Raw genomic sequence first — 14811 nt, forward strand, 5'->3', positions numbered from 1 at the left:
TGAATTCGATTTAACGTTCCGTTGTACGGTTTAGGCTGAAATTAATTATTTTCATGAACAAATTGACAACGTTTAGGCTGTGGCAATGAAGTTCAGGTTAGTAGTTAGATAGACTTTTGATTTAAGTAAGGGGAGTGCCGAACATTTTCTGTCGCCGTTTGACTTCCTAAACAGCTGTGTACTGTAGCTAGATGTTTTTGTAGTGTGTCTCGCGTAAGCTACAGCGTTGCAGTGAGCTACACTGGTTTGAAACCACAGGTAATGGTAATTTCACCAACAAATCGTTTTCTAATGTCAGAATAAATCCTACAACGAAAATGTATATGTGAGGAATGTTTATTTTAACGATTGAAAACAGATAACGCTACATCATAGACCACTGTAGTATGTGTTGCCCGGGAAACACAGGCTAATGTCATGATGCTAATACTTCAGTGAAATAGTAGACTACTGTTTCCGAAAGTAGATGTACTTCCTTAATAATATCAGCTTATATTGTACATTACACATCACAATTGTGTGTCATATCACAAAGTAAAATGAGTAAATAGTTATCACCCTGGCCTCTTTTCTTGTGGCGTTTCTGCAGCTGCCTTGCAGTAAAGCTATAGTTAGCCTAGCTATCCCCCAAGTTAACAGATGCTAAACGAATGTTCTGGCAAAGGTAGTCACGCGTGTTTTCGTGACGTTAGTGACGCAGTGACGTTAGTAACGTCAGTGACTGTGGCTAGCAAATTAGCCACCGTTAGCTTCACTTTTCGCCACAAAAACTTAATTTAAGCTTAAACCATGCAACGGAACGTAAATTCCAATAGAAGCAACTCAATCGCTACCAAGACGAAACTTTTGACACCTACGTTGTCTATGTAGGCCAAATATTGACTGAGTTTTAGGGGGGCAAAAAGAATAATAAAAATAATAATAATATATATGTGAGAGAACAAAGGTTGTGCTCTCGCCGAAGGCTTGAGCACACCCAATAAATATGGGCCCCGTTCGTTGTAAGGGTTGAAGCTAAGTTAATCAATTGTCCCTTTAGCCTGTTAACATTAGCGAGATGAGTGAGAACAGCAAATATCGGTTCGTCAACGGCTGATCTGCATCCAAATCATGTGGTTAATTTCAATCAGGCTAAACTTATCAGGGAAATTGCACGTGCACGTCCTACTTCAAAAGGCAGGAAAGGTCGATCACCAAAACCGTGATTTTCTAACGGTATGATGGCGGAAAAGACGAAAGAGAGAGCGGTGATAGGCTATTCTCGCCATCCGAGCAAACTATTATAATGAGTCTCTAGACAATAAGCATATTATCATGGCTTAAGTCAAGACATAAAAAGGAATCGATATGACGTTTCCCACTCTCCCACAGTGAAACATATAAAAAGCACAGGCACAACAGATAAGACAAGACATTTCGTAAAACATAGCGTTACATATTCACATACAGCAGCATAAGCTCATAATAAAGCATAAAGCTTGCTGCGGCGTGTGATATTTGCAATGTACGGCCCGAGAAGGTCTTTCAAATAAATGAGTCCATGTCGGCTGAATCGATATCGTGTGAAATAAAGGATCTTGGCAATCGCGAAGAACTCTATTGGTATGGAAAGCTAATCGAACTAAATTATAGCTCCTTGGTCAACTGGGTCTCTCAAAAAGGGAGCTGCCATGTTATTTTCTGGGGGTGTGGCAAGCTTATCCAGCTACACTTACGTTAGCCTGCTCTGAAGCAGGTTAGTGCTAATTGATATGTTACTATGGTGATTTATCGAAAGTTGCTTCCACGAACCAAATAGAGGGGCGTTTTTTATCTTAGCCTGAAAATTAGCTCGCTAAAACGCCTTAGCGAGCTACGACGAATACCCCCCTGGTGTTCGGAAATATATGTGGCGTTAGGAAATAAAAGTTTGGACAAATAAAAAATAGATGCGGCATTAGGAAATAAAAGTCCCATGAAATAAATAAATGTTGTCTTTACAAAAACGTCATTTTGAAATAAGTAAATGTATTTATTTATTGATGTAGGTAAATTGATTCAGCTATCTGATGCTATATTTATTGCCATCTCTTTTTATTTCAGGGTTTATTTCATAGCCATCTTTATTTATTTATGTTTTTATGTATTTACTTACATATCTATTTAATTTTGACTAACACGGCCTTCCATATCCGACTGACCTTAATCCTAAAACGTAGAAGAAGAAACCAACCGGAAGTACACGGTCGGCAACATCCGCAAGCGAAACACAGCTACAGTAGCTAGCGATTGGTGTTACATATCTAGTTAAGATTTTCCTCGAAGCATGTCTGAAAGAAAAGTTTTAAACGTTAGTAATGTACTACTTTACTGTGATTTTACCGGTCTCATTTGAACTCTTAGCTTTCATTACTAATTTGTTTAAACATGGTTAGCTTGCTACAGGACTGTAGGTAGGCTAGCACTAGTGCTAACTAGAAAAGCAAACGCGTTAGCCAGCTAGACTAGCTTCAACTAGATTGAAATACTACTATATGTATACACTAGTGATTATGAGCTGTTTGTGGGATTACGTCAACTGGCTAGATTGTACCCTATCATGTACATATCATGGCCTAATGCCATGGACCCCTTATACAGGAATATTAACATGAAACGGTTGTCTGCATTTTCCGCTTCACAGAAATACTATCCCCCAGACTTCGACCCTTCAAAAATCCCAAAGCTCAAACTCCCCAAAGATCGTCAGTATGTTGTCAGATTGATGGCTCCATTCAACATGAGGTAAGACGACACTAATTGCTTATGTCTACCCATTCATGTTCGTCATATTCACAGAAAATTCACATAGTTCTTTCTCCAGACAATGCTATGTTGCTTTCTTCCAGGTGTAAGACGTGCGGAGAGTACATTTACAAGGGGAAAAAGTTTAATGCTCGCAAAGAGACTGTTCAGAATGAGCTGTACATGGGACTTCCCATCTTCCGGTTCTACATTAAGTGTACTCGTTGCTTGGCAGAGATTACCTTCAAGGTGAGGCCGAATACTGAGTTAAGGTGCTTTTCAACTGCATAGTATCAACTTACTCGCCTTTTTTGATTTCCATTGCATAAATCTGGTACCTAGTCCCTGGTGCAACGGAAATATGAACACATCCCTAACAAAAATTGAGTGAAAACTGTAGGTTTGTTTTACAATTCACAACAGAGTGAAGTTTTAGTTTCAGAATTATAATTACAGAGCGTTAGGCTATCTTTTGCGAAAGAAGGTCTGGTCGACAGCTGCATTAACATCAGCAAGTTATATGCCAATTTTAAACAACAACGGGGGGGCTTGGGGGGGTTTGAACCCCCTAATTAAGACTTGGACCCCTCCCAAAAGAGGTAAAAACAACAGGTTGGGGGGTTCGATACATTTATATATCCTTCTTACCTGTAATTGTAAATATTACTTTACGCCCTGGAGAAGTTGACCCCCCCAATTGTCATTGTATAATTCGCACTCTGATGTAACTCATCAGCGGTTCATCAAGAACAACGGGAATTTTGTTAAGAAGCAAGATTGAATTTCTTGAACAATAGGGAGTCCGAACCAGAATTGTTTTTTATTGTATGTAAGTTAACACAAAAACAGAATTTACTGTGGCAGGAAGGTGCATACAATGAACATATACAGATCTAAAGAGAAAAAAAAGCAGAATGCATAAATAAAATCTAAAAGTCTAATACTAAAGAGCTAAACATGTCCTCAAGAGCTAAACAATATACTAAAGAGCTAAACAATATAAAATAGATATAAAATAAATATCAATATAAAATATAGAATATGAAATGTTACAAAGTGGGGAGTCAGAGGGCTGAGCGGTTAGGGAATCGGGCTATTACTCAGAAGGTTGCCGGTTCACCCTACTTGCCTCGGGGCGAATGTCCCTGTACTTACTGTAAGTCGCTCTGGATAAGAGGGTCTGCTAAATGACTAAGAATGTAAAATATGTTGACCGACTACTATTTTTATGTACTCAGAGTTGTATAAATGATAATAGTTTGCGTTGGCTGTAAGTGTAAACTGTAGCTGGTGCTTTAGTCAGAGCTACTAGTTTGCTATTGATCTGTTGCAAAGGTGGCTTGGTTGGAGCCATGACAAGACTCACTCGACCACTGAATTGCATAGTAAACAAACCAGATATGTAACAAACGCATACAATAATGTTTGACTCAGACACAGAATAACAATATAACATTACGTTGCACTCATAATGTGAAAACAGCATTTGTGCTCAAATTAATGCATTGTTTTGCTTTGCGCGCTCACATTGACTATTGATGTCCCTACCTAAGCTGAAATCAAACTTATACCCTTGCGCTGCTGGCTTTGAGTGCTCCTGTTTATAAATCCTGTTACTATCAGAATGGGATTTATTCGCCATGAAAGTTTGCACAGACAAGGAATTTGCTTTGGCAGGAAGGTGCATACAATAAACATATACCTAAAATTTAAATATGTGGACTATCTATACTAAGGGTACATAAACTAGCAGTACTAAATGGGATTAGAATATAATTAAATATACAATAAAATATAAGTTGCCGTAAATTACAATATAAAAATACAAAAATAAAAATATTACAAAAAATACAAATGTACAAGAATTCTGTTCTAATTCTAATATTCTGTTGTCATAAAATGTGTGTATGTACTCTGTAAATCCTGTTCAGATTAGTTTGTTAATTTAGGCCTTTAACGTGTCCGTGCCCAGGGGCCGATTGTCTCATCATCCGCCTAAATTTCAATCTTTATGGTCTTAAAATGTCTTAAATTTGACTTACTGAAACCTGCAGAAACCCTGTATATAGAGACACAATAATTGCAACGGCTGTCTGTTATAGCAGCTGATATTGATTTCTTTTACTCACTAGAGTACTTTATTAAATGTCAACCCACAAAATGCCATTGTCAATTGAGGTGTTGAAGTTCCTGTGGTTGCCGATAAAAGGATGTGGTGTGTGTTGTGGGAGTGGGGAGAGTGGGGTGTGTTGCGTTGAAGACGTCATGGCAGTTTCATGTGGCATTGCTATATGACGACCAGCTACATTAATGGGATACTATCTGCAATGGAAAACAAACTTAGTCGAGTCAAGTTGAGCCGATACCATGCAGTCGAATAGCACCTTTACTGTACATCTAGAACATTCTACTGGAAGAAACTGTGCCTTTGTGTAATTTTTACACAGTCCTTACTTTAAGTATCACCATTAACTTTTTCTTTCTGTAGACTGATCCTGAGAACACTGACTATGCCATGGAACACGGTGCCACAAGGAACTTCCAGGCAGAGAAACTGATTGAGGAAGAGGAGAAGAAGATACAGAAGGAGAGAGAAGAGGAGGAACTGAATAACCCCATGAAGGTACTAAGAAAGCATATGTCATGATTACACAGCCAAAGAACACAACAGGATCAGAGCTGATGCTCAGCCCACAGGAGCCAGAGCACATGGCTGATTACGTTCTGTTTTCCTTTAGGTTCTGGAGAACCGAACACGGGACTCTAAAATGGAAATGGAGGTTCTGGAAAATCTTCAGGAGCTGAAGGAACTGAACCAGAGGCAGGCCCAGGTGGACTTTGAGGGAATGATTGGCCTGTACCGAGACCTGGAGCAGAGAGAAAAAGAGCGTGAGAAAGAGGAGGATGAGAGAGATACCAGGTAAATAGAAGTGAGCATGAGAGATGAGGGACTGAATGACTAAGCTGTTTTCTCTAATATCTACCTCATTTTTGCCTCATGTTTAGAGATATGTTGGAGCGAGCTCTGGTTAAGAGACTGAGAGACTCAGATTCTGACCCAGATGAGGAGAACAGCAGAACTAAACCAAAGAGACCCAGCACAGACAAGCCTACTGACATCCTGACCACAGACAAACCCACAGATACACAGGTACTTATGCTAGCTATGCTAATTCAGTTTTTCTAATAAATATGTATGTAGATGGCTCTCTGTCAGTTGGTGTTGAAGGAGAAATTATATGTTTTTGGTACCTCTCCACAAAAAAACAAGAATGCATAGTTTCCTCTGAAATAACTTGAAACTGACTAAAGGAATTGACATCCACTGTTTATTCCATATGAAATATGATTTAGTTTTCCAACATAATATTGGAAATAATAAAACAAATGAAAATGGCATGGACAACCATGATGGAACCCTCAACCTAATATTTAGTTGCACAACCTATAGGCCGCATTTACAATCAGGGCTGGACTGGGACAAAAAATCGGCCCTGACATTTTTGGCCCAGGAGGCCCACCCACCGTGATTGGTCAGACACATTCCCTGCAGTCCTCTTAAAATATGCGCGCATTCTATGATATGAGTTGCCTAGTGTTCTGCGTTCATGTGATAGTTTTGGAACCTTCAAGAGGGGTCTCAAGACTTATCTGTTGATCTTACACTTAAATAATGAATTATGTTATGATTTGTATATTTATGGTATTTGTAGATTTGTTTATTATATTTGATATTGTATTGTATATATTTAAAAAAAATATATATTTTTTTTTGCAGAATAGCAGGATCAGGACGGGCAAAGTAGTCTATAGCCTGTTCTTCCCTGGCTGTCTCCTTGACTCTCAACAACCTGGCATGACTATACAGACAGAGAGAGAAAGGGGGGATTGGCTGGGAAATACCAATTACTTGCAAGATATACCTACAATTTACAATTAAAACAAAACCATAATAGTAATAAGCAAACAGTTGTTTACTTCATGGAGTTTTTTCATGGTATATTATGTAATACTAACTTCTTCTATTCAATACAATACAGATACCTTTTGATACAATTTTACCTATGCTTGGTGGCCGCAGTGGTTAAAATAGGGTAACCTAGTAATACTATGTCCTCCAATTTAGTGAAATAGATCATTTATTTTATTTCTTATATAACTGCTAGCCTATAACAAATCAGTTGTGTGAGTGTGGTATATGCCCATAATCTTCCCCTTCAGTACTTCATTCAGTATTATTCATGTTATTGGATTTTTGCAGTTATGACGTGAGGCGCACATAACACACACACACAGCCTCCCTCCCTTCCATTAACAGTCCCTGTTAATTTGCTTACTCCTTACCACGTCGTCAACTACTCTCCCATGTTTTCCTCACTCGCTCCCATGGCCCTGTCATGGTCACTCCCCTCCTCCTAGGCTTCTTCCCTGACCCTGTCAGTATATTGTTTTAGCTTCTCTGAGCCAGCCACCTCTCCTCCGTCCTCCGTCTATTTTGAGGCATTCGCCTGAGATTTTTTATCTTTTTCTCCCGTAATTTCTTTGCACCTCCCTTGCGCTTTGGTGGTCGTTTGTCCATTTTAACGATGCTAAACTTCCAGCATAAGCATTCGCCTACTACAGCTCGTGTCTCAGGGCCGGCGGGAGGCGATATGAATCCCACTATGGCCACGCCAAAACCCACCCATCAATAGCATTTATTGGCCAGGCGTACTATCATAGTACGCCTGACCAAAAAACAAAAAAAGGCCTATAAATTATATCGGTGATTCGGACCAAAAGTGCGTCGGCCCACCGGGACAAATGCCCAGTCCAGCCCTGTTTACAATGCATGGCTCAAGTGACTCCAGTGTTTCCCATACATTGATTTATTTGTGGCGGCCTGCCACAATAAAAAAATTGACAGATTTTTTTTTTCTTCAGTTTAACATGGCAAAAAAGTATTTCATTGTAGAGCTGCACGAAGCGCATTGATGTGCTCAGCCCCTTCTTGCCCCGCTTGCGTTCTGTCTCAGTACAATTGTCAGAAATATTAATCTATCAAGCATTGCACAGACAGTTGGTGAACAAGTTAAGAAAGCTTTATTGCTTGCTTGCAAATGAATGGTTATTACCCGGCTTCTGCAGAGCTTGATAACAACCCATTCATTTGAATCAGGTGTGCTGGAGCAGGGAAACATCTAAAAAATGCAGGACAGGGGCTCTCGAGGACCAGGATTGAACACCCCTGTTATACAGGATAACAGTTACATCTTTAACTTTTCTAACAACAATGAACCTGTCTGTTAATAGCCCCCCTCTCTCCGTGCATGCTCTGAATCAATTTGCGGGACAAACGGCTTTTTCACTCAGAAGACGGCCGGAGAATCAATCTGGAGTTTAGTAGGCTTATCATAATTCATATTTAGTATAAATCATAATTTAATAGGCCCATCATAATTCTCTACACAATTGTCCAAAACTGATACATTCAAGTTAAATATAATAATATTCATAGTTAAATATATTCGGCAAATATAACAATGAGTCCAACCTAATGTTTATATTACGTAAAGCTCAAAAAACCTTTGTGGTCAAATTAATGAAAAATTAATTTGCTTGTATTACTTGTTGAAGTCCCTATTTATACTCACATCTAACCGATACTAGGACATAGTTTGAGCTGAGCCCAAAATTTGGACACATTTTTACAATGACTGGCTGCCCCCGCCTACCGTCACAAATATAATAACATTATGTGGGAAACACTGGACTCAATTCAGATTTTTTTCCTCCCATGTGGCATAGATCGGATATGACTAGGGTTGGTATTGTTTGGATTTATACGATTTCGATGCCGAACTGGTACTTTTAAAAAGATTTCGATTCCTAAACCAATTCTTGAAAAAAATAAAAGTAATGGCTCTTTTAGTGTTTTTTTTTAAATGAAAAATTATTTAAATGTAACAATTTATAAACATTTTAAAAAGGAGCCTACTTAAATATACAATAAACGTTTTAAAAAGGAGCCTACTTAAATATACAATAACTAAACCTAACACACAACTACAATAATTTAACAATAAATAAGTTACACTTAACAAGTAACAACTAAATAAATGTTGAGTTGGTATGCTCAGTGCCGCTGCTAGCCATTTTGGTGCCCTAAGCATAATTCCTTTATGATGCCTCCCCCCCCCCCCCCCCCCCTAAAAAAACCCGATTGTTTTTGCCAGTTTAACTGTTTATTACCAAACATATAACTCAATACCAATAGCCTAACACAACAGCAGCATCACAATGTAACACCTATTCAGAGGTGGTGGTTCTCTGCTGTGTATCTGTCCCTAAACAGCTGGTTGAGGGTGGTTGATCAGGGCTTGGCAGGGACGGACTGGGAGTAAAAATAGGCCCTGGACTTTGATCCAGACCGGCCCACCAGAACCGGCCCCCGTATACGCCACCACAGCTGCCCTGCCAATGCATCCAGATTCTGTGTGATGTGATGCTAGTTACGGAGTTCCCAACGTAATGCGAGCGAACATTTTTGGCCTTTATTTGAGCGCAAAATAGTTTTTGAGCTTCGTGTAAAATAAACAGCCGTTTTTCAATTGGTAGAACCTTGTCTAGTGAAGGTGATGTATCTTTGTCTCTTAATGCTTCAGCCCCACCCTTACGTTTCTTAGCCTGGTTTTCCAAATTATAAACATTTAAAACTGAAAGCATGCAGCCAAGGAGATCTCCACCTTTATCACTCATTTAAAAACTATTTGATAAATCGAATATAAAAGCATCATAGAATGTAAAGTAACAGCTAGCTGGCGTCAGTTACTTGTAAAATGCGTAGATAATGTTTAACAGTAAAATCTCAATTTAGCTTGCACCTAACGTATTTGAGTGTGCTAACATTAGCAATAACGTCAGCTAGTTCGAGGTGTATGCATAGGCTAACCATTAAATTAGCAGCACATTTCCCGTAATTAACAATGAGTAAACATGGACTTACCTGAAAGTGATGCACGGGTATAATTTTCTTATTTCTGCCCCTGACTCCTGTTGTCTTTTTGAGGCCATTTTCGAAAAGTTGACCCTACTGTCAAAGTGCGTCAGGCCACTGAGATAGGAAAGGGCACCCACGGCGAGCTTGGGAAGTTGTGTTTATTTGTTTTGTTTTTTTTGGGGGGGGGGGGGGGGCACCATCGTAACTTTTTTTTGAGTAATTAAATATATCTCTTGTTCTGCCTGTTTTGTGATATACATGCCTAAAAGGTGCCTAATATTTATATACTGATATAACATCGGCATTATAATTATTAGTACTATGATGATTTTTGAGTTGCCCCCTCAGGACTTGGTGCCCTACGCACAGCGCGTAGTGCGCGTGCCCTACGAGCGTAGTGCGCGTGGTACTGGGTATGCTAACTAAACCAGCTTCAGACTTCAGCAGTTCTTTTGAAGAAAAATTACCATATTTGCCTTCTCTGGCAAGATACAACACCTCTCCTGACTTATTGCATGTCCTGCACAGGAGAAAACTGTGTCAAAGAGGCCTGTACACACAGGTATGAGTTTGAAAGGGCAGACAAATTGGGGAGGCTGTCCCGGGACTAGGGACTGATGTCTGCAGGCTGTCGAACACGGTGCATCCCTCTGCTTTAAGAAGTATTCAGTGTCTCGCCGCATGTTTCAATAAATTTGACATGCTTCCCCCTTTTCACGTAATCGTTTGGAAACACTTGTAGCATTTTGCGATGTCGGAATCCTTTGCTGTGAAATACAGCCACACTTTCGACCGCTTCGCTTTAGGCATTTTAAATGCACTAAAAGCTAGCTAACGATAGTCTGGCAGAGCAAGTGTAATATGTTTACTAGCGATCCCGTGCAGTGAATGGTTAATATGCTTTTACGTCTTTTGGTGAGCCCAGAGGGAAAATATGGCATTTTGAAAGTAGACTACATTAACGGTAGCTAGCTAACGGTAGACTACATAGAAAGTGTGAATATTTTACGTCCGTTTTGTAGCGACAGAGGAAAAATATTTCAGTCGACACATTAAGTGGAACCGAAATGAGGGACCGAAATGTGTGTTGTAATCCAGTCCGATTCCTACCGGATGCGTAGGAACCGGGTTTCTGTACCCAACCATAGATATGACCTATGCAAGTGTAAGCAGGAAAAAAGAACATGGATTCCGATATTCTCAGATCAGTTTCAGGCCTCATTCATATGTGAAAATAATAACGAATAAATAAAATAAATAAAAACGAATATGAATCGGATACGTGCATTTGCGCCTGCCATGTAAGCGGACAGATAGAATATTCCTCTGTTGATGCATTATTGAAAAAGAGTAAACACGTCATCTAGCGACTTTAGAGAGCCAATCGAGACTTCTGGTGAGATTTTTCAACTTATCATGATTCAAACTCTTCACATTTCCAGACCCCATTGTGGGCCAAGACTGTTTCTTTCGTTATTTTGTTAAAGAAGATTTGCTGCAGTAACGAAAGAAAGTAACTCACCGATATGACTGCACCTTTTCAATATATACCAAATTACAGCCTTTTACTTGTTATTTAAATACAGGTTTAACACGCTCTAAATCCAAACATTTTCGTAAAATTCCTGTACCTTCACCTTGGAGCAGCTTTCTTTTGCTGTCTCTGGTCAATGTTCAGTGTGGTGCACACAATGATACCAAACGGCACAGTGACTACTTTCCTCCATTTAAATAGACTGAATGACTGATTACAAGAATGGAGACATGGGTGATACTAATTAAAGAAACGAATTGGTTTGGAAAATTACTATAATCAAATTATTTTTTTATCTTTTCTAAGGTAACAAATGTCTGGGCCTTTTTTGAACGTCTTTGTAGAATGAGGAATAATTAATATTTTTTCACAGCTTCTTTGCTTTATTCTGACATACCAAAGGCATTTACATTTAGTCATTTAGCAGACGCTCTTATGCAGAGCGACTTACAGTAAGTACAGGGACATTCCCCCGTGGCAAGTAGGGTGAAGTGCCTTGCCCAAGGACATGTCGGCATTTTGCACAGCCCGGAATCGAACCGGCAACCTTCTGATTACTAGCCCAATTCCCTAACCGCTCAGCCACATGACTCCCTAGGCATGCAAGTATATGATGTAATAGCTTTCAATGTCATCTCTTTTTGGGAGGAGTGAAGCATTATTTCAATGAGCTGTAAGGGTAACTACAATTTTGAGCACCTGTATCAGTGTGAATTTATTTTTGGTTCCTCCCCTCTCTCTCTCTCTCTCTCTAGGGGCCCTCTGGAGGGGTGAAGAAGCCTAAGGTGGAGAGCTGGGAGCGGAGTGTGGGAACCCTGGGGGGTGGAGGAGCTTTGGGATCACTGGTTGTGAGGAGGAAACCAGTGGGTGATGTTGTTAGCAAAGCTGGGTCAACTGGCCCTCCAGCAGCCACGTACTCCCACCCAGGTAAAGACATGCTCACACTGAAGAGAAACATCATCAGGGTGATCCAGACAATCTGGGAGCAGGGGCAGGATTAAATGTAGTCAGTAACAGTGATCTAACTGAAGTTGTTGAATAAATCTCCCCAGCAGTTTGAGATGTGAATATCAGTGCTTCCTGCTGTTATGTTTTGTCATTCTGACAAAGTACACTTCCTGTTTTACAGTCTCAACAACTGTTCCACCTGCTTCCCCAGCTAAACTGTTCGCCACACAGAATGGGTCATCTCTCAGCCTTGTAGGGGCATATTCTGACAGTGATGACAGCGAATGAGAACAGAGGAGAAACTGATAAGGGCCTAGTGAAACATGCTCATCCCTGGACTTCCCAAACAGCATATATGTTGTGGTTTTCTCTTGTTATGAAGGTCAACTGTCTAGTGTCCATGTAATCAAGGTGTTTTTTTGGCCCTAAACTGTTTTGATTAAATCTTGAAAATGCAATATGGGTGGGGCAGGTGCCTGCTGTTACATACCTGGTGTGCACTGGTCTGCATCTTGTTTGAATCAGACCAAAGTTTGGGGTTTGGTGTTTTCACTTTGGTTTGTGGAGATGTGTCAACAATAGAGATGCTTCTGTACATCAAACACTAAAGAAACCTGAGATCAGCCTTTTGGATTTGATACACAGTCCTTACCCAAACCTGTAAACCTGGCATGCATTTGTTGGGATTAAAAAATTAAGTAAATCTGTGGTTCTCAAATCCTCATTATCCATATAAAATGTTATGGCCTTGTTAAGCAGAAAAGTGTATTCAATGTCAATATATTTTTTTATTGTAGTAATTTTAAACTGCGAGCGTTGACTTGTATAGAGAAGCTATCAACAACCACTCAATTAGCCTATAGATATATCATCGATATAGTGATGGTGATGATGTCGGTGACCCAGATTTCTGGAATTATAGATAGTGCAGTGTCTGATGCAGCTGGTGATGACAGTTCTTATCAGTGGTTTTGGGTACCTATATTTCTCAGATCACAAGTTTCTGTCATCTCTGAAGTACCCAATCAACCTCCACATCTATTCTCGTCAAATTGACAATGCTGTGGTAGCCTACATTCATGCAAATGATTATGTAGCCTTCATTTGTCTGCTGTTTCCCATGTTATGAATTGCTGATGTTATGTTGATTAAAATGTACTATATTGGTTCTCTGTTAAATTGTATTAACACTACAAACATCTAAACATTTAGTTCATAAGACATTACATGCACAATGGTTGAGCCAGTTGTCATAATTGTAGGCCTAATACAGCGTATGTACATTTGCAATGTGCTGTCAGTTTTGACATCAGTAAACACATTACATTTACTGATCTACGGACCGCGCTATCTGTCCAGACCGACTCGTCCGGTCTTGCGCAGAACAGTGGCTCGCCTTGTTCCAAGATCCTTTTTTTCAGTAATTAAATGTTATTTAAATGCAGTACTGCAATGAGAAACGTTACACACAAATGAGCTAAATAGTAGCATCACAAGTACGGTATACTACAATATGAGGGAGATTATGTGAACAGAAAATCCTTCCACAGTAGTCTATCAATGTTCAGGTAAAAATGATTTAATTAGCTCTACTGTCAACTATCGGCAAAATATATTCTGTGCATTAAATGTGTAACGAATAGGCAACATCACATCTTTTCAGATGATCTGTGATGCTGCCTGTATCTTTACTAATGTGGAGGCAAAGTGGCCTGGGTCTGTCCATGACCGAGTTTTTAGGTCGAGTACCATTTCCCAGCAACCATCACAAGGTAGGCCACACACATTTCAGTGATAATAAACTGAACTGACTTCTCATCCATTATGGGCTAAATATGCATTTCCATACAATTTACATGATACCTCAGGCCTTCTGGAATCCAGTGACAGTCTCCTCGTCATCAGCTGCAGAAGCCCCTTCCCATACTGCAGAAGTTCCTTCCCCCTGCCATATTGAATAAAATTTGTATTGACAGGATGTGCCATGCCTTGTGCTTTTAACGAATAATACTCACTTGATCTTCGCCTGGTGGCAGGAGTGTAACTGTGTCGCCGGACACTGCAAGGCAAAACAAGGTCAGACAGTCCACATATGCCCTTATAAATGGGTGATTGTGTTTGATATGCAGTACTGGAAAATGTACCATGTATGAGGAGGGCAGTTTCTGCAGGTGGAACATAGTCAGTAGCTGTCCCACCATCAATCCCTTCCATCACAGGCCTTTATTTAAGACAAGGGCCAATTCCTCAGCTGGGGTGAAGCCTGGAGCTGGTGGCCCTCCCCCAGTGCCAGACAAATGAGTCTTCTTCTTCACTATTAAAATCAGTTTAGATCAAATATGTGAGCAGGTATCTAATTTCTACATACCATTTGCAAACTGTTAAGTCACTTAACAGCCTGCAAAATGTTTTTGTATTTTATATTGACTTGTTGCCAAGATCGCTTTTGTCCAGTCATGTTTGTTCTGTATGAAAATTAATCGTAGAAAGATATTTAGAATTAGACACAGCTTATAGCAGTATTATGCATACTGGCACAAGTGAAAAAGAGAGAGGGGGAAAAATTTGAAACTATTGGGGGTGTTAT

At 39.8% G+C, this 14811-nt stretch overlaps 1 protein-coding gene across 1 annotated transcript; it reads left to right on the forward strand.

The window, feature by feature from the left end:
• Window positions 1-2212: 2212 nt before the first annotated feature.
• Window positions 2213-13387, forward strand: yju2 (YJU2 splicing factor homolog). The gene is made up of 8 exons (XM_067243288.1): window positions 2213-2329; window positions 2663-2763; window positions 2868-3012; window positions 5252-5386; window positions 5502-5683; window positions 5770-5914; window positions 12032-12203; window positions 12406-13387. Exons 1-8 carry the CDS (start codon window positions 2306-2308, stop codon window positions 12510-12512), a joined length of 1011 nt encoding a protein of 336 aa, XP_067099389.1. The 5' UTR covers window positions 2213-2305; the 3' UTR covers window positions 12513-13387.
• Window positions 13388-14811: the final 1424 nt, after the last annotated feature.

Source organism: Osmerus mordax, chromosome 9 (genome assembly GCF_038355195.1).
Source record: "Osmerus mordax isolate fOsmMor3 chromosome 9, fOsmMor3.pri, whole genome shotgun sequence".
NCBI lineage: Eukaryota > Metazoa > Chordata > Actinopteri > Osmeriformes > Osmeridae > Osmerus > Osmerus mordax.